The sequence below is a fragment of the Arvicola amphibius genome, chromosome 5 (genome assembly GCF_903992535.2).
Source record: "Arvicola amphibius chromosome 5, mArvAmp1.2, whole genome shotgun sequence".
Lineage (NCBI taxonomy): Eukaryota > Metazoa > Chordata > Mammalia > Rodentia > Cricetidae > Arvicola > Arvicola amphibius.
Window position 1 is genome coordinate 46,431,745 of NC_052051.1, and position 26,291 is coordinate 46,458,035.

At 43.9% G+C, this 26,291-nt stretch overlaps 1 protein-coding gene across 1 annotated transcript; it reads left to right on the plus strand.

The window, feature by feature from the left end:
* The first annotated feature begins 1,738 nt into the window (after positions 1-1,738).
* On the plus strand, positions 1,739-25,883 carry Ckap2l (cytoskeleton associated protein 2 like). The gene is made up of 9 exons (XM_038331066.1): positions 1,739-1,844; positions 2,547-2,613; positions 4,690-4,741; positions 8,169-9,385; positions 12,304-12,520; positions 18,587-18,742; positions 21,806-21,866; positions 23,037-23,223; positions 24,620-25,883. Exons 1-9 carry the CDS (start codon positions 1,808-1,810, stop codon positions 24,843-24,845), a joined length of 2,220 nt encoding a protein of 739 aa, XP_038186994.1. The 5' UTR covers positions 1,739-1,807; the 3' UTR covers positions 24,846-25,883.
* The last annotated feature ends 408 nt before the right edge of the window (positions 25,884-26,291 follow it).

Consider the following 26,291-nt stretch of genomic DNA (forward strand, 5'->3'; position numbering starts at 1 on the left):
AAATTCAGACAAAGTGCTATCAAAAACAAGTAGTTGTTTTTTCAGCAGACTGGAAGCCGCTTTCCTGTGGCCTAGAGAAGAAGAAACTCAGAATAAGAAATAGACTATCTCAAAAAAAAAAAAAAGAAAAGAAAAGAAAAAGCTTTGGAAATTCACAAAGATCAGAATGGCTGACATGCACAGTAACTCTCACCCACATTCTAGTGTGTAGCCCCAGTAAGACTCATCGGCCCACCAAGCTGGACTCTGGTGGTATCCTCCTTTTGGCCTGTCTTGGAATCCCTGTCAAAGTGAGTAGACATGCATGTTGTGTCTCCCCAGGAAATGTTTACTCACACAAGAGGATGTCAGACTGTCAGACCCCATGGAGCTGCAGTTACAGGCAGCTTTTAGTTGCCTAAAATGTGTGCTGGGAACCAACTGTGGTGACCTGAAAAAGCAGTACATGCTCTTAACCCTGAGCCGTCTCGTCCTTATCGTATTAAAAACAACACAAGCAACAACACCGTTTTTGTGATCTTGGTTTTATGGCCCTTCAAACACTCCCTAATTAATTATGTTTATTGTAATGGTGGTTCTTTCTTTCTTCCTTCCACTCTCTTTTCTCCATGGTTGTTTTTTTTTCTTTCTTTCTGGTGGGTTGTTTTTGTTTGTTTGTTTTTCAAAACAGGGATTCCTGCCTGGCTGTACTGGAACTCACTGTAGACCGAGCTGGTCTCGAACTCACTGAGATCTGCCTGCCTCTGCCTCTGCCTCCCAAGTGCTCATCAATGCGCTGTCTAGTGGAGTTTTGGTAGCATTTTAACTTTACCTAGTTGATGTTATTTTGTTTAAATAACCTGTTATGCTTTCATGTTTTACTTCCATTCTTAGATTGATCTAATTTTGGTTTTAATTTTCTCACGATTGGGAAATCATCTTTGTTCGTTTTGTTTAGCTCTTCTAACCTTTTGCTCTTCCAACCCTCTATTTCATTTTTCTCCACACCTCACCATCTTCTTCCTCTCATTTCTTTAATCTCTGAGTGTGTTTCTGAGAACACTTCCAGAAACAATTTGATCATGGCCTAATCAGTGGAGCGATCCTTTAATGATTTTGTAATGTGATGCATTGTGGGGAACTAGTGAAAGGTAGGAGGTGGGGACCCAGTAGAATGTGCTAGATCCGTAGAGGGCTAGCTCACTTGCCCTGGCCTCTTCCTGTACTTCTTTCTTTTCCTGTCCGCAAATGGGTAAAGAAAGCCTCCGTCACACATGCCCTCGGCCAGGATGCTCTGCCCAAGTGAAGAGACCAAGTAATCCTGGCTTGAACCCTCTGAAACCATATGCCAGTATAAGTCATATAACTTGTTTCATTAAGGTATTTGGCCACAGAATGAAAACAATAACTACTTACTACTTTCATTTGGCATGCTATTATTTGCAGCCAAAGCCAGACTAACTGATACAGAGCATTGTTTTTCCCTGTTTGTCTAACTGCCACAACTGTCCTTATCTGGCTACAAAAAGCACTCCGCCTTTGCGCGCCTGCCGATCAACTTGAGCCTAATCCACCGGCTCCCGGCGCAGAGCCACAGCCGCGGAAGTGACTCCGCCACCGGCCGGCCCCGCCCCGCACGATTCTCCAATCGCAGCGCCTCGAGGAGGCCCCGGGGCCCAACCGCCAGGCTCCATTTCCTGTTATCCCGCCCTCTCTGGTTGGCGAATTTCAAAGTCGCGGAACCAATGGGAGCGTCCGGACGCGCGCCGGGGTTCTCGGTCCAGAACAGGGCGCGCCCTTTGAAGAAAGAAACTGTCGCCGGAGAGTCATGGTGGGACCGGGCCCTGCTGCCAGCGCAGCCGCGGGTAAGTGTGGTCGCCAGCCTCCCGCAGAAGCTGCCAGTCCGCCCCCTGCCTGCTTCAGCCTGTCCCAGGCTCAGATAGGTTCAGGTCGCTGGACCCGGGTTACACAGCAAGGAGCGACGCGCCCCGCGGCCGCGTGTGGACACCCAGGCATTGCTGGTTATGGCCGGAACTTTGACAGGAGTCAGGAGGCCGATTCTGCCTCAGTCCGACTCCCTGCACCTCTGCAGACCGACTTCTAAAATGTGGGCTGAGGCTTAAGGATGTTGTGAACCCTGATCTCTGTGACCGGCCTGGAGCCCCACCCCCACGGCACCTTCAAGATGCGTGCGCTGTCCGCTCTCCTGAGCTCATTTGTTGTTTTGCACACCGGCCTAGGCGCTACTTACTCAAGGGTTAAAAAATCTTGCTTCCAAATCCTGGCTTTACTGCCTATTAGTGGGTAAATTTAAGCATGTCATTTCCCCTCTCAAACAGCAAAATACTTCATTAGGTTATTGTGTTGCTGTAAACAGTTTAGTAAAGAACTTGCATCAAGCTGCTGCCGTTGGTGGTGGTATTAATTTGACAGCAAACATAACAGGACTGGTGACTTTCTCAGAGCCCCAAGAGCTCCAGGAAAGTACCGTAGTTTAGGAATATAAAGGGACTGGTTAAAATCTCTCACGTTAAGTTTCTGTTGTTCATCATGTCCACGTTTTGCAGAAGAAAGATGGAGAAAGCTCCAAGAGTACCTGGCAGCCAAGGGAAAGCTGAAGGATCCTAACACCAAGTGAGTTTGCCGACCTAATCGTTTTGTTTTGTTTTGTTTTGTTGCTCCGGTTGCTAATAGCAATAAATGGTACCAGCCCTTTTTGTTTCCGGTCTGTTTGACCTGCATGGTGATCCTGTAATAATGTAGTTCAGTCCAGGCATGATTTTTAAAAGAAATAAAAGAACCTGGGCAGTGTCCTGTCAGCAGAGGTTTAAGCATTATTTTTTCCTGATGCCAAAGGAAGAAAGGATCTACAGTCTTACCTACCTCTCTGGAAGTTTTTCTGGTTCCTTCTTTTTTTTTTTTTTTTCTGGGAAATTTGGTTCCCAGCAAAGCAGTTTTTGATCAAGGTGCAAGCTGGTTGCAGTGTTTGCTTACTAACGCAGGGGCGTTGGTTATAGTCGGTCCACGGGAGTGGTGCACCAACATCCTCCAGCTTGGTGGTGTCCTTTGATGCTCTCCCCGCATATACTTGAGGTTGACAGAACATAACCCCTTTATCCTTTTCTCTAGCCGGCACCATGCCATCTTTGTGTCCTGTTATTTCTCTTTCTTGCTTAGCATAGGTATATTTTCCTCCATTTGGCTGACATGTGTGCGTGTGTGTGTGTGCGTGTGCGTGTGCGTGCGTGCGTGCGTGCGTGCGTGTGTGTGCGTGTGCGTGTGCACGTGTGCGTGTGCGTGTGTATGTGCGTGCGTGCGTGCGTGCGTGCGTGTGTGTGTGTGTGTGTGTGTGTGTACGCATGCGTGCGTGCCAGAGGGAAATGTTGGGTGTCTGCCCTATTGCACTTCCCCGTTGCCTTAAGACAGGGTCTCCCACTGTCTGAAGCGCACTGTCTAGGTTAAGCAGGCCAGCACTCTCCTATGGTCCCACTCATTTCCACACTCATCATGCCCAATTTTTATGTGGCTGCAGGAGATCTGAGCTAAGGTCCCCATGAGCGCCACAAGTACCCTGAGCCACCTTCTTAGCCCGGGTGATTTTACCTTGGGCTTTTCCTCACCTCTGCTTTTTTGACTAAATGAACTCAACTCATTTTCTCTGAAAATACCCATTTGGCACCTGTAATGTCTCTGTTCCCTCCCTCCCTCCGTCTCTTCTCCCCCTCGCTCCTCTTCCTCCTCCCCTCTCCTGTGAATGGAACCCAGATGGTCACGTGCTGCACACCAAGCACTCTAGCACTGGCGTACATTCCCCAGGCCTGTCAATCACTGTTGATGCAGGAAGATGCGGAGCTCACTAAGGCAGAGACGCCCCTGCCCTCCTTGACTTAGGCTTGTCGTGTTGTCTTGAGGTTTGGTCTGTGGAGATTGAGTCCTTCTCAGTTCTGCTCTATCTTTTGTTTCACTAGCTAGACTTTAGCTTCATGTCACCTTCTCACCGGTTCCAGAATCCACACATGTTCTGGTCCCTTTCATGAAATGCTGTAGTGTTTGTTTGTAACCCATGCAAATCCTTTTTTAGATTTGAAATCATCTGCAAATTACTTAGGGTTCCCAGTACAATGGAATGCCAAGGAAATAGTTTGGTTTAGTGAATGATAAGGAGGGAAAGTCTACATGTTCGGTATGAATGCAGTTTTGTTTTTCATATTTTCTTAATCAGAGTTTAGTTAAAATCATAATTGTGAAACCCATGATCTGGAGACTTGGTTTTATACAAACCCCCTCTTCCCTTCTGAAACACTAAAAATATATAGAACAAGGAAGTTTCTTAAGGCAGTTAATCATCTTTTCTCTCATATCTGGCCCTCGATATTCAAGAACTGATGCTCAAATAAGACTGTAACTATGAAGAGACCACATATATTTCATTAATATTATTAGGATGCTATATTTGTACATAGGATATCCTGAAAGAAAAAAATCACAAAAGGAATTGTTAAGAGCATCTGTGGTCTTTGAGGAGGGGAATATAGGGCCAAGGAAGGAAAAGTAAGGTTACTTCTTATTAAATAATGATTTTGATTTGTTTTACCCTATACAGAAATTCTATTGGTTTACAATTCTAATCATAATATTTAAATCACTATTCTTTCCTAACTTTCCTGATTCTTCTGTACCAAGCATTAATTTTATTTTCATCTTTTATAGGCCTTATCTAAAAGCTAAGAATAACTGCCCCAAACCACCATCTTCTAAATATGTAAGTAAACAGCCCTATGAGAAGGTTGCTTATGTAATTTGACCTTGAACCCAAAACTTTTTAGGATAAAATAAAGTATTGAGCTAAGAAGCCTAAATCAAAATACATTGTAAAACTCAAGTACATAGGGTAACGTGACCACAGCAGTTCCTATTGGGGTGGCTCACATTTTCAAAGGTTTAGTCTGTTATCATCATGGTGTGACATGGTGGCACGCAGGCAGACATGGTGCTGGAGGAGTTGAGCATCCTACCTGTTGTCTTGCAGGCAACAGGAAGTGGTCTGAGACACTGGGCATGGCTTGAGCATATATGAGACCTTAAAGCCCACCTCCACAGTGACACACTATCTCTAACAAGACCATATGTACTCCAACAAAGCCTCACCTCCTAATAGTGCCACTCTCTTTGGGGGCCATTTTCTTTCTAAACACCACATTGTCCTAGAAAAAATAGATATGACTGTTCCTATTGTTCCCACTTGTATGTGAGAGATGAGATTCAAAGAGATTATATCTTTGACCTAATTATTCAACCAGTAAGAGTCAAAACTTGTTTCATTCTGGTAATAAATTATATTGACTACATGGGCTACTTAAAGACTATACTGAGTTTTTAGAAATATTCTGGAAGTATATAAAACCACTGATGATGTATGTATTAATGTCTTCTCCGGCCCTATCATGGCCCCTGTTTCAATATATCATTATTTTTATGTGTTTATGTCTTTTCTACTAAGGTCTCGGAATCAAGTGTAGCCCATCTTTACACCTCTTTACAGGAGTCTAGCACAGGCCTTTCTGCTCTTGATTCAAACCTTCCTTACAGCTTCTGAATTTTCTCCCTTCCATTTCAGATGCCCAGACTGAGTGAAAGTAAATTTAAAGCAATTATTCCTTCCTGTACATTGATGGTTTTGTTTTTCAAAGTGATCTGTCAGTCCTCAGATGGTTTAAAGGAATCAAGAGTCAGAAACGGAAGTTCTAAGCCTAATCCCGCTTCCAGCTGCCTCCCTGTGCCTAGCCTTAGACAGCTCACTTTCTCTGCCAAACGACAAAGTTGAATTTATCTCTGAAATCTCTCTCGGTTCTAATGATCTACTCTAAGTATGACTTTGCCCTCTTCCTGGAGGGCGTGAGAACTGAATGACCAGTTCTACTACTTGTAATACTTCAGTCATGTCAGGCCAATCTAAAGTCAAGATCTGAAAATGTCCAAAAGAAGCATTTGCAAGTCACGTATCTTATGGGGATCTAGTATCCAGGATATATGACTCTTACAGTTCAAACAGTTAAAAGACAAATGACTCAGTTTTGAAATGAGCAGGGTCTGAGTAGACATTTCTCAAAGATGTTGAAGATAAGAAGAAATATTCAGTATCGTTAATCGTCAGGTAAATGCAAACCAGAATGACAATGAGGGGCAGGCCTGATAAGACCGACTGATAACCCCAGATACCAGGAGGTTAAAAGCAGGAAGACTGAAAATTCAAGACCAGGCTGAGCAATTTAGTAAGACCTTGTCTCAAAATTAAAAGTAAAAATAAGTTCGGGACTGTAGATCAGTAGAAAAACGCTTGCTTGGCATGCTTCAGACTCTAGGTTCAGTCCCTAGTAAAACATGCATGCACACACCCCAAAAACAACAATAACAAAACAAAAACAATGAGATTCTGCATCATACTTAGTAGAATATCCACATTCAAAAGGACAGGAAGTATTGGGAGGAAGTGGAAACACTGGAACCTTCGTACAGCATAGATTCGAATGTAACCTGATGTAGCTACTTTGGAGAAAACTTCTACAGTTTCTTAAAAAGTAAGCGTAGATTTACCTAATGATTCTGAAATTCTGTAGGTTTATACCCCTAAAATTGAAAATATATGCTCACACAAAAACTGTACACAAATATTCATAGTAACATTATTTATAAACCCGTAAATGGGGAAGCAACCCAAATGTTCATTAACTAATGAATGACTATGTATAGCCGTACAATGTAATATTATTCAATCCTAAACAAGTAATGGAGGGCATATTTGGAAACAAGGTTTAGGGGAACCACCTATACTTCATGCTCATTTTTTCTAAGAGCATAAAACTTCTCTAAAAAGCAGCTTTTTATATCTTTTTACTGGGCTGGACCGGGTGGTGGATTGCGTGCTCCGCATGCATGACGCTCATAAGCTAGGTGTGATAGCATACTGTGTGACCCTAGCACTCTGGAGGAGGCAGGAGGATTACTACTGTAAGGTCCCCCTTATTGCATATCAAGCTCCAAGGTTGAGACTCTTCGAGAACAAAAGTAGTAAAATGCTGACTCGTGCTACAGCATGGGTGAAATCTTGAAAATGTTGTGAGGAGGGAAACGAAGAAAGCCAGACACATCCACACAGCACACATGCACAAAACATTCACTAATCCGACTATTTAAGGGCTCCATCTGCGCAGGAATGGGGAAGCAGCCACAGTGCTGAGAGCTGTGGGGAGGGAGGCCGGAGGATGACCACTGGCGACTGGGTGATGAACGTGTTCAGGCGTTCTGTGGGGATCCTTGTACAACCTTGTAAACATTCTTAAACCGCTGAATCGGAGGCTTTAAAATACTAAATTTTATGGCATGTTAATTAAATCTCAATTTTGTTAAATATATAAGAAATGCAAACCATATACACACATTTGGACATTGTTATTTCTTTATTTTTGTTTATTTATTTTACAGCCCGACCTCTGCTTTGCCTCTCTCCTCTTCTCCCAGTTCTTTCTCCCCACCCCACCCCCCAATCCACTCCTCCATTTCTTTTCAGGAAAAGGCAGGTCTCCCATGGATATCAACAATACATGGCTTATCAAGTTGCAGTAAGACTAAGCACCTGCCCATGTATTAAAGCTGGGTAGGGTGACCCAGTATGAGGAGTAGGGTCCCAAAAGCCAGTAGAAGAGTCAGAGACAGCCCCTGTTCCCACTGTTAGGAGTACCACAAGAGGATCAAGCTATGTAACTGTCACATATATGCAGAGGGCCTAGGTCAGTCCATGCAGGCTCCCTAGTTGTCAGTCTAGTCTCTGTGAGTCCTTATGAGCCCAAGTTAGTTGATCCTGTGCGTTTTATCTTATTTAAATAACATCCTGAAATTGTTTTCTACCATGCGCTTGAAGTTATTTTCATCATTTTAAAAAGTGACCTGTTAGCCCGGCCTGATTGTGCACGCCTTTAATCTCAGCACTTGGGAGGCAGAGGCAGGGAGATCTCTGTGAGTTCTAGGTCAGCCTGGTCTACAGAGCAAGTTCCAGGACAGCCAGAACTGTTACACAGAGAAACCCTGTCTCAAAATAATAATAATAATAATAATAATAATAATAATAATAATAATAATAAAAGGTAAGCTTTGTTATGAGTTTTTAAATTTTTTTTTCTTTGTGTTTTCAGACTCCTGGACCCAAAAAAGATGTCTCCAGCCATGCTGTTTTACCTGTCAGAACTGCACGACCCATCAACATTAAACTCCAGACTAAACCAGCCGGTGTCACAGGGTCCCAGAAGCCAGAGTTGGAGCCACAAAAACTTGCAGACAAAGGGCTCACTTCAAGATGTTTTTCTTCTAACTCAGACTACAGACAGTCCAGCAAGAGTCAGCCACAGCACAGGGCTAAGTCATCCACTACAGGACTGCCGAGCAAACCCAGGTGGTGCCCTGGGACCCAGGATTTGGAACCCAAAAAGCATCAGCCAGCACATCAAGGAACTGCTGATTGCACCAATCCTGCAGCTAGGACCAACGTCAAAAACCAGTCTTTGAAGGGCTTTCGGGATGAGATGAACAAAGAGAACTTGCTAGAACCTGGGAAGCCAGATCCCGATTTATGCCCCAGAAGTAAGCCAAACACTGGCTCCTATAATCAATCCCGGAAAAGCCTGGCTCCTAAACAGATCTTGAGTAAAAGTTCAGTTAACCATACCATTCTGAAAGACAGGGCTAACAAACAGGTTGTTAGAAACACGCAAGTCAGAGCTCACCCAGTGAAGTCGCAGCACCTCTCCACAGATGCAGATTCGGCACAACCTAGAGAAAAAGCCCCACGGACGGTTCCCCCTCGTTTCATCCCAGCCCATAGTAAGACTCAGACGTCAAAGAAACCCGTGGTCAAGGACCCACAGGATGTAAAGGTTAGCAGGATTAAATGTGGAAGACCAAATGAAACTACAGTGCAGCCACACCCTGCTACTGAACGGAAAGTAAAGCACCCCAGCTTGCTTCAGGGAGGACAGAACAACAGACAGCCTCCCATCAAGCAGGATCAAAAAGCTGTGCAGCCTTGTCTTGGACCCCGGACATCATGCATTCTGCAGAAGTCAAGAGCCATAAGCCAGAGGCCTAATCGGACAGCTGGCAACTCTAATTCGGTCACTCTGAGCACCCCTAGCCTAGGAGCAAATAAGACCCCTAACCACAAATGCAATAGCGTCTTTCAACAAAAAGCGCAGACTCTGGACTTCAAGCTCAAAAGGGTTCTTCCCCAGAGCCAGTTTCTGAGCAAGACTGCTCCCAAAACTCAAGCTGGTATGTCAGCCGCAAGTAGGAGAGGAGCCCCGAGCACTAGCCACATTCATCCGCGTGTCAAAGAGACGCAAGGGGAGGACCGGAGGTACTTTGCTTTGATTCCAAGATACTGCAATTTAAGATTATTAGACAAACTGATAATGATTGGGGTTGGTACTGTAGCTTAGTGATAAAGCACTTGCCTAAATTCAACCCTCAGTACCACCAACAGACACACATTTTTATACATGCCTATGCACTTGGTTGAGCAGTAGCTCCTAAGTGGTGTCTAGTTAGAGCCTGAAAGATAGGAAGCTATAATAAATATTGATACTTAACAAAACTAGGTGGCCCACAAATGTCCTATAAATCATTCTCTGTGGTTGTCTATAAAGTTGTTTTGTTAAGATGGAAGTGGAACAGATTAGATGAGAGGACATAGGAGGTGCCCATAGAGATTAGTCACCCCAGAAGGTTCCTGCAGCAGAACAGGACAGGCTGAAAGTAGCCAGAGTAGTAAGTTCACAAACCTGGGAAGGAAGCAATCAGTGATGAAGTTTGGTGGCTAGTAGAGAAGGAGTGGGAAGCGTCTATGAGCATGAGTGGGCCAGGCGGGGGAAGGTAAATGAAACCAGGAGGGGAGCCCTGGTCAGAGGCATACGCAAGTGTTAGAAATCGGGATCCCGGGGTTGCTGGGACTCGGTACTTGAGGTGAGCCGGAGGATTTTGTCCTCTTTCTAGCCGAGACCAGTCACACTCCCAGAGTGCAAATGAGCCTCCTTCGAGTGCACTTGTGTATACCTGGGTGGAATAGAACTTAGACTCCTGACACAGGTGAAAGACATGTCAAATTAGACGGTGGCTAAGAGCTGCCGGAGAGTGGGGAAGTGGGAGGAGGATTTGGTCTTGGAACAGAGCCTTCTGCCCTCTTACAAAGACATAACTGTGATTGGTGGTGTGGTTGAGAGGGTAGGGCCAGGGCAGCTGACTGAATAGGAGTTCGGGGGACGTGCATTCATCAGTGCTGTCTCGGGTGAGACCTGAGGCTGACGAGGAGGAGGACAGAAACTGAGAGTGATGAGTGACAGGTGGGTGTCACTCATTCGCCGTATTGACAGTGCGTGGCACATTGAAAGTGGTCACAAAAGGACCAGAGTCTGTGGAAACAGGTCCCTCCTCTCATGATGTGTGCTGCCCCATCGCTGGCATTGTGCCAGGCTCAGGTGGAGAGGGCAGACCACCACTGCCTCCACCCTTAGAGAGTTTATAGTTTGGAGTATATCCGGAAAGTTTAGAGAAGTTAATTGTGGCGTTTACGGAGTGCGGGAAATTTTCTTCACTATGATTAGGAGACCGTGGAGATAGGGAGGACGCTAGGGTCTGGAGGAAACAAAGACTGTACCTGCCTCAGCTTTGTTAGTGTGGAACAGTCATGACTGCACTAAGCACTGTGCAGATTGTAAGATCGCTTATCTTCTAGATAGAGTCAGAGGAAAATGACAGTGACTTTGATTTATTTATAATTATTGAATTCTGTAAAGGATGAAACTATAAAGACCAAAAGCAGATCAGTGATTCTCAGGGACTGGAGATTGAAGTAAGCTTGGCTCTCTGAATTATATCTTGATTATAAGTACAGTCAAGTGGTCTTGTGTATTCGTACCCACAGAATCACACTCTTGAAAACGGTGAGTTTTACAGTACTGTCATTGAAAGCTAGTGTGTGTCAGGCACTGTGCTAGGCACCGGACATCCACTTCTGCCTTCATAGAGCTTGTGTCCTAGTGGAGACAGAATAGGAACACGCTGGTTAAATAAGACGGGATAATTGCAGATCATTCCTCTTTAAGCAAGGATCATTTGAACAGAGGACAGAAGATACAAGACCCTGAGGCAGGAATGAGCCTGGATCAGGAAACTGAGAGGCTGTCAGAGCTGCCAGAGGGTAGTGAGGGAGAAGCTGTGATGTGGCGTTGGAAAGGGTGGCAGGACAGCCATAGAAAACACAGTGAATTTTATTTCAAGAGCAATGGGATGTTGACACAGCCTACTTTATATTCTACTGATGCAGGGGCAGAGAGCAGCATGGTGGTCATGTGGACAGAACCAATACTAAATCTGTACAGTGATGAGTCAGACATAAGAAAAAGCAACTACTCAAAGACATCTCCTGAGTTTAGGGCCTACTGTTCATCAAAATAAGGGGAACCAGGAAGGGACTTGGAAGTAACTATCAAGAGCCTAGTTTGGGCAGCTTTGAGCTGAATTGCCTGCTAGACTGTAAAGATACAAATGAGGCAGTGGATTTAACATGGTTTGGGGCTCCATGGAGTGATCTGAAATCTGAAATGGGCATTTTCTGATCACTGATAACACAGTTGTGACGTAACAAAACTAAAGGATCTACATCTAGACAGTTGGTATCCACAGCCCTTCGAAATAATAGACTCTTTGCTTAGAAGTAGGAGTGGAAGACTATGAGGAGGGACGGGAAGCCAGCACCGGGGCTCGGCACTGTCAGAGACCAAGTACTTATGGAGAAGAGAACCTAGGATTATTGATTAATGAAGAAAGGGTCTCATGTGTAGTCAGAACGCTAAGGGGCTGGGATGAAATGGGTTGCTATGAGCACCAAGACCCTGTGGAAGACAGAATGCAGGTTTGGTGGGTCAAGGTGGCCAGAAGCTTCAGGTGGCAGAAATGGAGTACTGGGGTGTGTTAAGGGCAGGTGATATCCAAGGAAGCACACGAGGAAATGAAGACTTAGGGGAAAATAATGAAACATAATTAGAATACAGGTATCCAAAACTGAAGAGCCAGTCGGCCCTCTGCAGTCCAGCACTTCTAAGTGACGTGGTCGGCCCAGCATGCGCATTGCCCATTGTAGATCGTTCTCCATTCTGTCCTCCTGACCTTGTCTACAGTGCAAGGTTTAGTTATGCCCAGTCTCTGCCTGTTGTCTATTTTAGAAACAGATGAGGAAGGAAAGAGAGAAAGAACTAACCCCCTCCCATCACGTTACAGGAAACAACTGGAAGAATGGCAGAAATCTAAAGGGAAAACCTATAAACGCCCTCCCATGAAATTCAAAGCCAAGAGAAAAGTCATAGAGGAAATGAACATCTCATTCTGGAAGAGCATGGAGAGAGAGGCAGAGGAGGAGGAAGAAAAGAAGGCTCAGCTGGAGCTGTCCAGTAAGATTAACAATACTCTGACAGAATGTCTGAGGCTCATTGAAGAGGTGAGTGAGAGGCCGGAGCTGCAGAACTCTGGCCTGCAGTCAGCCCTGGTGCTTAAAGGTTTTCTTACAGAGCAGAGGAAATAGCCCGCACCTCGGCAGAAACCCAGCCGCCCTTTCAAATACAAAAGAATAGTGATAGGAGCAGCAGTAATGCTGGTGAAATGCACTTAAGCGGCAGCTCAGAGATGCTAGGAAACTAGCCTAGGCCGTCTGACTCCCAAGAGAACTTTCTCCAGGTGCCAAGGTCCAAAGAGTAAACAACGTTTAGATGGATTGAAATCTAAGTCAACATGCAAGGCTTTTTTTTTTTTTTTTTTCAAATTGGAATTTCCTAAATAGTTTCGGTTGGGGACTGGTGTAAGTTTTGTTTATTTTTATTTTATGCATGTGGATGCTTTATGTATAGCTGCATCCTGTTCATGCAGTACCCATGAAGGCCAGCAGAGGGCATCGAATCCCCTGGAACTGAAATTACAAATGGTTGCCAGCCACCATCTGGGTGCTGCGAATCAAACCCTGGTCCTCTGGAAGAATAGCTAGAGCACTTAACCACTGAGCCATCTCTCCAGCGCCCCTAAGTACTTTTGGTGACTAGAACGGTATTTGAATTGTGTGGTGGAGTCTACAGCTCAGGGTAAAGTGGACGGTAGACAAAGGGTCAGAGACTTGAGCAATTGCCTTAATGAAAATGCATGAATAAAAATTGATCCACTTAACCTCTGGGCAGAGAGTGAGAAAGTAAAAGTCGGTGTGTTCTGGTCGTGCTGGACTTGGGGAAGGGTAGGGAACCTTATTTTAATTCTTCTCAGTGCAGACAATGTTAGCTGTTTCTCCTTTGTGGGATGGAACTGCGGAGCTCTGTATCCGAGTTGCTTTCTTGCTTTCATTTTAAAAATACATGGAGCCGGGCGGTGGTGGCGCACGCCTTTAATCCCAGCACTCAGGAGGCAGAGGCAGGCGGATCTCTGTGAGTTCGAGGCCAGCCTGGTCTACAAGAGCTAGTTCCAGGACAGGCTCCTGCAAAGCTACAGAGAAACCCTGTCTCGAAAAAACAAAAAAAAAAAAAAAAAAAAAAAATACATGGATACGTTCCTTTGTGTGTGGGGTGTTGGGGAGGTATGCTTATGTGTGCATTCATGTGAAGGCCAGAGGACAGCCCCAGGGTCATCCCTCAGGCACTGCCTTCCTTGTTTTGGGGGTAGGAATTGGTTTGGTTTGGGGTTTGTTGTTTGTTGTTTCGAGGGAGGGTCTCACGGGCCCTGGCAAGTCGTAGTTATCGTACTTCACGTTTTATATATGTTTTCCTAGTCTTGATCAAATAAGCTGGGTATTTTCCCTTTCTTTCTACGCTCTGAAAATGGTCTGCACATCTTTTCACATGATTGGTTCGTGTTTCTTGGGCTAATGTATAGTGACCTTGTGCTCTTTTTTGAAAAAATCACTTATTGCAAGAGGATCACAGATTCAAGGCCAGCCTTGAATGAACATAGGAAGTTCAGAGCCAGCCTCAAATACATCGTGAGCCCTTTCAAAAAGCTAGAGGGGGGAGGGGCAGATTTGCTGAGGATTTATTCCTCTGATCTGTTTAAAGGGTACAAAATCTTTCAGATTCCAGAAATTGTTTTTCTCGTTTGTCAGTATCTGTACCTGTCCTGTCAATTGTTATTCTTAGCTTCTAGTTAAAAGCTTAGATGGTTAAGCAATTTTAGGTTCTTATAAATATGATAAATGCTATAAATTTGCCTCCTGATTTTACTTTCTATTATCTGTCATATTTAATAGTCTTATCAGTAAGGTCATCTCACCGAAACAGAATGCCTTTCTCTAGTGCACCACCTTACAGAAATCCTCATGTGTTCTACCCAGAAGTTTCCTGAAGCCTGACTGGTCTTGGATTTTATAGAAACTTCATGGCATGTGCATGATTTGACCTGCATTAGGCCATTAGTAACAGCTTATCCTTCAGTCCCTCTACAGAGGCTGTGGGTAAGACTGAAGCCCCCACCCCTCTGATTCTGCTTGCCAGTTGTCCTGGGACCGGCCACCATCCCGGGGCTACCTAGGCACTGCCAGTCATCAACTAATTCATTGGCGTGCAAAGATTTTGGAGAGTCCAAGGAGCTACGTGCCAGACAACGGAGGAAGACTCCATAGGTGATTCACAGTATCACACTAGAAGAGGTGAACTTGGGAGAAAATAGGACTCCAGCTTCCACTGGGTGTGCCCCCAACAAACGCTAGTGTTTTCAGGACAAGAGGAGCGTCAGAACCCGTTCAGCAGAATTCAGCTGGGGGTTCCCTGGGAGGGAGCACTGAGACTGAGGAAATGTTGGATTAAGAGAAATGAAGACAGAAACATAGGATAGACCGGGAGGACTGAAGGTCAATACCGGAGAGCCCCAAGTTTCTTCCTCAGGCAGCATGTATACTAATTGTAATCAAAAGGCAGAACAGAGAGCAGCACAGTCAGCTAACCACCTCCCTGCACTGTCCTCGGGAGGAAGTTCAAACAGGTGCATTATCTTCCTCGGCTAAGCACCTTCTAATCTCTAACAAGGAGTGCCTCTGGCTGGCAGACACCAGCCCAAATCTTAATTGAAAATGTGCTCTTTCAACTGGGCAAAAATGCTCTTTCCCATGGGCTTAGTCAGAACTTTCTCACAGCCCTCAAGGTTACTGGGAAAAGCAGAGCAGGCAAGCTTGAACTCAAATGACTCCAGATGGAAACTGAGTCACACGTGGGCTCCCACAGAGGAGGGAATCTGTGGGCATGGGGTTCATTCTTGAGGAATGACCACTACTCCAAAGTGCTCTTACCGCTGAAGAAGCTCTGTGGAACCTAAGGGGCAGAGGGGTGGCTAGAACCAGCTTCCTCACCTGGTGGTGAGGGACCGTTGCTAGGGCGACAGCAGATGGGAAGACTCTGTCCTTTACTCTGCAGCTCTGCAGGGTTCCAGCCCAGCATCAAGACACTGGACAAGAGTGGGTTTGGGCTAAGTTGAAGTAGTTCACTGAGTAGCTGGCTGATGCCCCATGTGTTCTTACTGCTTCCGTTTGTTTCTTAATACTTAGGATTTCTGTTTGGAGTTCTTTAACTCAAAACTTTATCTTAGAAGCGTATCTCTGCATTTCATACTTACAGAGGCTTTTTTCTTACTGTTGCAGGCTTAACTGTTAATTTTCTGTTGTTTTCTGACTGTATTGTGGCTAGTAAAGTGACCTTCTGGATTCTACATGATGGAATTTGTTGAAATATTCTTAGTTGTTTTAATGACTGTTCATTTTTAGTAAACATTATGAAAGTGTTTAAAATGTTTCTGTTTATTCCCAATGTGTCCTTTTCTGAAAGATTTATTCCAGGGCTATTCTAGAAGAACTAGTTACTGACAGTTTCTGCTTATATTTGTCAACTTTTGTTGTCTGTTTTTTCTAATTGTTGTTACATAGATTATGACTTGCTTTGATTCTCTGATATTAATTTTACCAAATCTGGGTTTTTTTTCATTATTATTATTGTTGTTAGAGTTCACCTGTGAGATCTTTTCTCATCTCCAGTTTTAAGTCCCTGTGTAGACAGAGACCCAGACCTGAATAATCCCACAGAAACTATATTAATTACAACACTGTTTGGCCAATGTCTCAGGTGTATTTCTAGATAACTCTTATATCTTAAATTAATCCATTTCTATTAAACTGTGGCCTACCTGTAAGGTTCCAGCGCGTCTTTCTCCTTCAGCAGCTACATGGTATCTCTCTGACTCTGCCTACTCTCTCTATACATCTCTTCCTGCCTGTCTATATTCTGCCCTGCCATAGGCCAAAGAAGCTTCTTTATTCACCAATGGTATTCACAGCATACAGAAGGGAATCCCAATATCATTATCTGTGAAATCTTTTTCATCTCCAAGTTTAAGTTCCTGGGCTGGTGTAGTTTAGGGACATATCACAGATGTATACAGACTGAACTCTGCTTTAAACAGCAGATGTCACCTTCCACAGTTAGTGATGGTTTATGTATCCACTTATTCCAGACACTTGACTGTAATTCCATTGACAGGATCCTCCTGTGTTCGTGTTCATTTTCATGTTTCATTAAAAAAAAAAGTTATAAGTTGATGAAACAAAATAACATAGCAGAAGTAAATTCGGACATGTTTGCTAATGACACTTGCCAACTTTGAGTCATTGTGCTTAGAAAAGTACCCTTAGAAAATTTTGCCCTCATACTGAGTTCATAGTTTGGGGAGAAATTCTAACTACAAGTTATTTTTTCTAAAACTGTTGAAGTTCCTGCTTTATTTTCTTCCTTGCATCTGGAATTACTAGTTTATTGAGTTTTATTGAGCTGAGTCTCATTTTCATAAGTAACTTCTTATTCCCCCTTCCTCTCCAGATGCTTTCTAAGTTATGTTTTTATCCTTGGTTTTCTCATGTACATACATGCTCACATATATGCATACATGCTAGTTAGCTCTCCAAGAACCTTCAGTGTAAACAATTGTGAATCTTTTTTTGTTTTGTTTTGTTTTTCAAGACAGGGTTTCTCTGTAGCTCTGGAGCCTGTCCTGGAACTCACTCTGTAGACCAGGCTGGCCTCGAACCAGGGAGGCCTGTGCCTCCCGAGTGCTGGATTTAAAGGCACATGCCACTACTGCCTGGAGAATCTGTCTGTTTCTTGTTTTGTTTTTCTTGTGTGACTCATTTGAGTGTGTGTTCAACTTTGTTCTCAAAGAAATTCTTTTATATTGATACTGAAATTAGTAATCAGTAGGTGTGCCCTTGGGAATTCTGAATTTGAATTTTGTATTGTTTGTTTCTTTGTTGTGTTTCACTGGGGTCCAGGAGAATTCCTCGTGTGCTCGTTCTGTGATGGTGATAGTCCCTTGCCACTCCACTGATGCTGTCTTCTCGGCTCCCTCATTTTCTGCGCTAGTGTTCATTCTTCTTTGTTGAAAAGCTGTATGTAGCTTTTATATTGTGTTGGTCTCCTTAACTGCTGGTGTGTCTCAGTTGGGAGTGTACATGTCTGTCTCCACATCTCCAGAGGAGCTTCTGAGTGCAGCAGTGTGAGTGTCACAGCTCTGCAGGGAAAGGTGTCCCAGCAGCTGGGAGCCACGGACACCACAGAGTCACCCAGCACAGCAAACCCGATGCCGGAGATTAGCAGGAGGGTGGCTGCCTCCGCTCGAACAAGAAACAGCAGCTACTGAACAGGATAGAGAGTTTAGAGTTTCTTGGGAAAGGGGTGGAACTTTTCAGCGTGGAGCATTCCAGGGTGGAGATTGGTGGGATTTCATGTCCATAGATTGGGTTTTTTAATCCGTAGGGTGGGGCAGGGTCCAGCAGCTAGGGAAGTGTTGTGTGGGTGGCACCTGGCAGTCAGAGGTCCTGGGGGAGGGGCCTCACCGCTCACGTGGCTGGAGGGGCTTATGAGCAGAACCTAGACTTCTGACTCACTCTTGGTCCTAGTTCCTGTCATAACGCTGCCCTGGACCTAAGCCAGAAGCCATTTCTAAGTCCCTTTGTGTGGAATCTACCTGCAAGAATATCCAGCACACCCGCACGCACACTCTACCCTGAACTTTGCACACCTCTGCTGCTCTTGATGCGTGCTGAGGTTAGTCCTAGGGAGAGTCTAGCCTTGACTCACTGTTCACGGTACTAGGAGTATGTGGTATTTTGAATATTTTTAATATGTAAGAAGTATTTATTACTTTAGGTCTTGATTCTGTTTGGGTCTTTCATCCCATAAAAATATAGAACATATTCTTTACTTTTATGCTGTGGTAAATGTTTTTCTTTCTATTCTGCCTTGTGTAACTCTTAAAATATAAAGGTTAATGTTAAAAGTTACTGAAATGTACAATTAAGATGGGGACATTTTATGTATTTATTATATATTTACTATGTATCACTAAAATTGAAATTTATACTTCAGAAAATTAATGACCATACCCTTCAGAGATATGAGGGTTAACAGTGAACTGTTATAAAAATTGTAATAATTATATATATGTGTATATATATTATAGTTGTAATAATTATATCTTATATTTCCTTTTCCAGGGTGTATTTCCTAATGAAATATTTACCATCTTGTCCAGCATTCCTGAGGCAGAAAAATTTTCCAAGTTCTGGGTCTGCAAAGCGAAGTTACTGGCAAGTAAAGGCCCCTTTGATGCTACTGGACTGTATGAGGAGGCCGTTAAACATGGGGCAGCAGTGAGTATCTGTCTTGGGTGGGTGACTGAAAATTCTCCTTCGTGTGGTTTCTTTGTTGGCAGTGATAAGATGGTTCTTTAACGCGGTGTTAAACCTCCATGGGGTGAGAGGGTGACAGGGTAAACGTGATCAGAGTGTGTTACGTGCACGTGTGGCAATGGCATGGTGAAACCTGAAACCCATAGTTTTGTGCAATTAATACATCCTAACAAAAACCTCCTTCACTTCATAAGGCAATCACGGAGTCTGAAGTAGGATATATTCTTTATCAATGCATCCATTAAATTATTTCTTAGAAAATAGGGTTACACTTATACCAGTAGAATTTTGGTTTTCTTGTCAAGTGCCCATGTCTCGCTTAGCACTAATTGTAGACAAGCAGTTTGGGAGGTAGCAATGGAAAGTTAGAATAGTATCAAGATCAAATAGTTAGAAAGAACTTGAATTGCATTAAATTCAGAACATCTCTAATCCAGAGTCCTTACATCAAGTACCTTACTAATTCTAAAAGCAAACAGAAACTACCATTTACAAATGTATTTAATGAAGGATATATCAAATAACCTCATAACTCTTTTTGACTTAACTGTCGTTTTCCTCCCTGATCCTGCCCTGTGGCACCCACTTTCATGACGCTCACGGAGTTGTGCGTCTACACAGTTTCACCCAGTTATGCCCTCCGCACCCCCGCTCCCTTCGCATCTTCTGCTTCCCAGAGCAGACTGATTCCATTTTACCTCTGTGGTTTCAGAAAACATGCGAGTGTTGCTGTTTCACTTTTAGACATAACTTGTAAACTTACAGATGGAGACAGCCATAACCCCCATTAACACAGATCTTCCCGTGTCCCCAGCCTCACACACACGTGCCGACAGCCCTGTCTGTCCTCGTGGACCTTTACCGTACTCTATGCTTCCGCTAGCACCGTATGGGAATTCTGGCACTTTGGTGTCCATATTGGTATTCATTTGTAAGAAATGCGTGGTGGGGCTGGAGAAATGACTCAGCGATTAAGAGCACTGACTGCTCTTCTAGAGGACCAGGGTTCAATTCCCAGCACCCACAGCTCACAACTGTCTCTAATTCTAAGATCAGACATAGACCAACGTGTAGGCAAAACACCAATGCACATAAAATAAAAATAAATAATTTTTAAAAATACATGGCTGTGCTGGACTATGGAATATATACTGTGATTGCTTTGCCTTTCAAACACATCTTCTACTTTTCCTAGAATTAATTAGTTATTTTGTCTATACGTAGTTTTCTGAGTATTCATTATATAACTAATTTTTAGATTCTTGAATTTTCTAAATAATGTCAAGACTTGAGATAATCTATTGACTTATTTTTCTTAGCGACCGCTCTAGTTTATTCCAGCTTGGGCAGGCAGCTCTCGGCTCCGTCTGCACCTCAGTGTCTTCAGGTCTTTCCCCTTCAGCTCTTCAGATTCTCTAAGGAGGTTTGGCCAGAAACTATGCTGCCAGTGTTTGGGGGGGTGGGGGGTCCTCCTCAGCCTGGAGATTTTGACTTATCCTGTTTTCAAGTAGGCACCCACCCCGGTCTTGCATGCTGTCCCTCGGGAATGTGGAGAATATATCCCAGTTTTCTGCTAGGGTGAAGTGGGTAGGGCACAATCACCAGGCTGCGCAGGGTCAGAGTGTAGGGTAGAATTGGAGGTCTGAGTCTTAGGTCGATGTCCCAAAGCCCTTTCCTCCTGTTCTTGAGTTTGGAAGCTCTGGGATAGCATCAGGCTTTTAGTCTACCATCTTTAAGAGAAGTCTGTACAAATGTAATACGCTTCATGAAGCTGGGCTTACTGCTGTAATCCCAACACTTGGGAGGCTGAGATAGAATTACCATGAGTTTGAGACTAGCCTGGTCTTAGCCTGACTTAGCTTAGAAATTAATAATAAATTATGCTTGGTATAAGTATTTTATAATGTGGATTCCTTACCGTACAAGTGTGTAGTCCCCACTTCAGAAGCTTACAGCATAACCTGCTGTTTGGTTGGCTTTGTTCTTTGGTTTGGGTTTTATTTGCTTGTTGTTTGTGTTGGAGTGGGGCTTTTCATTTAGTTTTGCTGAAGCAAATGTGTGATCTCACCTTGTTGACCAGGCTGGCCTGGAACTCAAAGATCTGCCTACTCTTACCTCGAGAATGCTAGAATTAAAGGTATATGTTATCATGCTTGGTCAGTTCTCCCTCTCTCCTTCTCTTTCTCTCTCTCTCTCTCTCTCTCTCTCTCTCTCTCTCTCTCTCTCTCTCTCTCTCTCTCTCTCTCTCTCTCTGTGTGTGTGTGTGTGTGTGTCTGTGTGTGTGTCTGTGTGTTACTAATTTGATACAGACTACCAAGTCAGGAAACAAATTCCAAATACAGTACTCCCAGGAAAAATCAGCAGTTGCCTTTGCGGTGTGCTCTGTGGTACAGTTTACATACTTTTCTGGGCAGTGGAGTTTTTTGTTTACTTTCACTTGGTTGATTTGTCCTGATGTTTAAGATACATTAACTAAAGAAAGGGGAGAAAGAAGAGGCCAGGGAAAAATGCAGAAAAGGCTAAAAGAAAAAAACAGCTACATAATGGGACTTTAGGTAAAACTCTTTCTTGAGTTTGACTTTGGTTCGAGCTTTCTGAAATACACCACACGCCTTTATCATGAAAATAAGAATTAAACTGACAATAGCAGCGCATGGTGCTTTTTCTGTCTCTACAGTTAGCTTTATGTCTTTAAGCCAGAATCTTTATGTAACAGGAAAATACCTTTAATGATATGATATAAATTAATGGGAAAAGAGAATTTGATTTAGAGAAATTTATTATAAACAGCTTTGAACACATCTCTGAATGAGATTGAGTATGCCATTTAATCAACATTTTCTGTTTCTTCATTTTGCTCATGAATTTTTAAAGCTAAATCATTTTAAGTGTTTATCTCTGAATTTGCAATTTAAAAAGAAAACATTTTTATTGCAGAAAGTTTATTTGATGCTAAGCAGAAGTCCTTAGCTCAGTTTTTCCATGAATGCTTTTAATACCCGTTGTTTATTTTGTTGCTTCCAGCCAACGCAAGAACTGAGGGAGGTTCTGAGCAGCCTGCACACCTCGAGCAGAAGCACAGAGGGTATGGTTAATTTTGTGTTCGAATTCATTCCCTTGAGAACTGCAAGTAGAAGTCACTGTGGAACACAGGACGGGAGGAAGGAGTCTGTGAGTCTCAGACACCTCCCACCTCCTGGTCTTCACGACCTGGCATTTTTAGCTATAATTCTTCCCCTGATTTATTTCTATAATTACAAGTAAATATGTACCCAATGCTGAACAAACGTTTTGTCCGCCACAGCAACCTGGACTAGTGAGTCCTCTGTGAGAAAACACAAATGACTGTTTATCCAAAGAGATGGAGACAAAGGGACGAGATGCCGTGGTTTAAGCATGTGATTAATCATCCCTAAGTTACCATCACGCATCAAATTCATGTTGTCTTCAAGAGTCTCTCCCTACTTGGCCGTCACTCTCACTATGCCAGACTCAGTGACATATAAGAAATGTTCAAGATACGTTTTATATGAGTGGAAAGGGAAAATGTGCTTTGTGTTTAGAAAACAAAATGGGCTCTTATTATCCTAGATGACAAATTTTTTTTCCTTTAAGAATAGCTTTAAGGTGGCCATGATGGCTCATGCCTGTAAGGCCTTGTTTTAAGGCCAGCCTGGGCTACAAAGTAAGACCTTTAGAAAAGGGGGGTGGGGTGGGGGCTTAACTAAGGACCATGAAGTCATGTGGAATAGCAGCTAAGTAGCTAGTAATGTGAGGAACAGAGTAGAACTGTCCCATGGTGAGCTCAGAACAAGACTATATTTGCTCTCTCGCGAGAGTTAACAAGCGATCGGAATGTGGTCAGTGCTAAAAGGGGATCAAGGATCCATCTTCAGTTGGCAAAAATGCCCAAAAGGTGTCTGGAGAGCTGCTTAGGGAGGTGACCTGATGCCATGGGCGTTGCAGTAGAGTTTGGCAGGAAAGAGGGGTACTAGGAAAAACTGGAGGAGAGTAACCAGGGGTGGATGTGATGAACATACATTTTATAAATGTATGAAACTTTCAAAGAATAAAACAGTACTAATTTTTTAAAATACAGTAAGAAAAAAACAAATATAAATGCCAGTTGGAGTCATACCTCTTCATGAGGGTCACTGTGAAGTCGCTGTGTATATTGCCTTCTTGTTTTATTGATATTTAGTTTAATTATTAAATTGCTTAACTCTTAATTCCCTTCCTGGCCTTGTGTACACAGCAGTCACCTCTGACTCGTTAGCTGCTGGAACTAATGTCACATCTGTGGACGAGCCGGCCAAGAAGGAGGAATGTGGGCAGTCGTGTCTTTCTCTAACAGAGGAAGAACAGGTTACAGCAGCACCGCCAATAACCGCGGCAGAATGGGATAACCCTGGCATCAAACTACAGATCGCCGCAGTCCCGAAGTAAGCAAACTCTGGCAGGCTTTTGATCACAGACCTGTCTCTAGTTGAGCACAGTTTCCTTTGCACCCGTCCAGGGAAGCAGTAGTTTGTAGACACCTCTGCCTCAGATCCAGGGGACCCATGATGTGAGGTTAGGTCAGCAGTTCATCTCAGAGAGCGCTCGTGATCCTGAAAAAGCCATGAGGATCAGTGCCGAAAGGAGATCCAGGATGCATCTTCAGTTGGTTATAGAGGTTAGAACCATTGACAGGCAAGTCACACGGCCCCTCCTCCCGCCCTGAGAAGACATGACTGCAGTGTGTCAAGCTGCAGAGTCCCGGGTGCTGGCCTGGGTCCACACCCTCCTAGCACTCACTCCCGAGTTAGTGTGGGAGAGAAGGGCGTGGCCAGCCCTGTGAGAACGAGGCTACTGAGGATGTTACAGTCAGAGACTTCTAGAGCCTTCTGTTTCCTACGAGCTTATGTTCAAGGCAGAACTGCACAGTTATTTTAAGGCAGTGTGGCAGTGTATCAATGTCATTTCCAAAACGTTTAGTACCTCTCTTCTCTCGTCATGATTCTGAAAGGACTTGACACAGAAGCACCAACTCAGTGGTGTGCCTTCCTTTCCCTAGAAAGCACAGCTAGACTAGCCCCTTAGCCGTCATCGCCCCACTGCTATTGGCTCATGGATGCTTGGAAGCAGTCAGTCAGTCTAAAGCTCGCCACCCGTTGTTGGCTCCAGAAATATTATTTATATTTTATATATATATATAAAATTTTATATATATTTATTTATATATGTATAAATATATTATACTTTTTAGAAGAGCTGCCTGCTAGTTTTGCATAAGCTAATACGGCCAGTGGTTTTGTGAATTTTGGATCGGTCATGTATACAAAACTTGCTCCCTGAATGCATTGGGAAGTTTACAAGAAAGATTCCCAGTTGTTCAGTAATACATGGTTTGGTCCAGCATCTTAATAGATTTTGAGTAATCTGTAGTCAACACTGGAGGGACTCTTAGAATCAAGTTTGGTGGCAGGCCAGTTTCCTCACAACCTGCAAAAGTTTATGACATAAATAGCAACTGTAAAGCAGTTAACTTCAAGTCAAAACCATATTCACCCTGCATTCATAAGATCTAATGCTCACACCATCCAGGAGCACACATGTGGCCACCATCCAGTGCTTCCTGAGCATCAGGGGAAGCCACTGTGGGTTGAGAACTACTCCAGACTTGGTCGCTTACAGTGAAGTAGCCATGATTTATCGTGGAGTAAGAAGCAAAGAGTAAAACCAGAATGTTGCCATAGCTCTGAACGCGTCCTTTGGTCTCTTTAAGAATACGTGGCATATATGGTATATATATTCATAATGTTTGGTATATTTCAAAATATATGGTATATATTTCAGAATATGTGGTATGCCAGAAATGCAAGACATGAAGCTTATCACTCCCGTGAGGCGCTCAGCAAGGATCGAGCGAGCAGTGGCCCGCTACCCAGAAATGCTGCAGGATCATGACGTCGTCGTGGCTTCTCTTAATGAGCTACTGGAAGTGGACAAAACAGAGTACTTTGTCTTCCGGGAAAATGAGGCTTTACCTGTGACACTAGGTTTTGAAATCCTTGAATCATGATCTTTTGATTTTTTTTCTTTTATTTTATTATGAGTTTTTTTCAGGGCTTGTATGAGATAAGAGATGCTCTTGTCAAGAAGGCCTGAAGTAAATGTGCACAGAGACGCCAGGATGCAGAGGAGAGACTTTGTGTCTGAGGAAGTAACGCGTGGGTTTACCCATGGAAAACTTGTGGCTCATGTGTTTGGTTATGTACTTCGTGATAGTTTTTCGGCATACTTAAGTTTCGGAGTATCAAATATTTTATCTCATATGTAGAAAAGAAAAACCATACTTTGTTGATCTACTGTAATTCTATTTTTGAACCCAAAGGTTGATGCTGTGGCGTGACTGTCCCTTTTGCCATCCACCTTACCTGGGAAGGCAGGTGCCTAGGGTGGGAAGATTTGAGTTTGAAACCAGCTCACCAGGGAGGTGGTCGAACCTCACACATCAGGAAGGTTAGGTTAGCCACGCCTTCACTCGGTTTCCAGGTGACATTCGTGGAGCCCTTTGACTTCTATCACAGTGACCCTACAGGTGAGGGTAACCCGTGTCCTCGCGGAGTGGGTTTCCTCTAGTGAAGCACAACCCAGAGTTTCGTGGCCAGCCAGGTTTTTCTTGGGCACAGTCCTCATTTGCACTTGTTATTCAGAAATGCTTCAGTAAAAACAGAAGTTGTGGGGACACTTGCTGCAGCCATTATTTTCAGAAGACTCATAGCCTGAAGAGACTGTGAATCCCAGAGACTGCGGCAGGGGTTTGTCTTCTCCTTGGGTCAGTGCTCTTAGAGAGGAAAACCAGAGTTGTTTTGTAAATATAATGTATAGAAAGCATAGTCAGTATGTTTTAAATTTCAGCCTTGTTACTCTTATTACTAAGTAATGTCTAAAAAAAATTAAATAGTTGTAAATAATTGTTCATTCCTGCTTGTTCACTTCATTATAGTGGTGGCTTAGCGAGAGATGTAGGGGTTTCTCAGGGCAAACACTGATGGATACCCCAAGAACCGTGTGGAGTACATTCATAACCTGAATAAAGGATCCGACCGTGAGCCTCTTGAGGAACTGGATTTTTGCTGTGAGGTGAACAGGTCCTCCTCTCAAGGTCGTATAGCACCGATTCATAAAACTGACCTAGAAAGCCTCGTGCCGGAGGACTAGCCCTCCGTGAGAGCAGCTGTCCATCTCCACTAGCATGCAAGACACCATGCAGCCCGATTGGAGGGTTGCACAGCGGCCACAAGACTTGGAGAAGCATTCAGGTCAGCAAGATAGAGTCCGAAGCAAGGCCCTTCAGGGAGGAAGGAACTTGCCTCCATGCTCAGCCTCCAGCTTCAGTCCTCGCAGGCCCTCAGGACGGAGCCTGCAGTCCCCTCTGCTAGAGCGGCTCACTCTTCTGCACCCTCCTCCCAGCCTGAGAACCAACTTGACTATGTCCTGGCTTCGTTCCTCAGAACCATCGTTT

What these genes read in the sequence shown, in the direction of transcription:
- Ckap2l (XM_038331066.1), top strand. Translation starts at nt 1,808, where the DNA reads ATGGTGGGACCGGGCCCTGCTGCCAGCGCAGCCGCGG. An exon ending in CCGTTAAACATGGGGCAGCA is followed by an intron (nt 18,743 to 21,805) that starts GTGAGTATCTGT and finishes TGTTGCTTCCAG; the next exon opens with CCAACGCAAGAACTGAGGGA. An exon ending in CTCGAGCAGAAGCACAGAGG is followed by an intron (nt 21,867 to 23,036) that starts GTATGGTTAATT and finishes TTGTGTACACAG; the next exon opens with CAGTCACCTCTGACTCGTTA.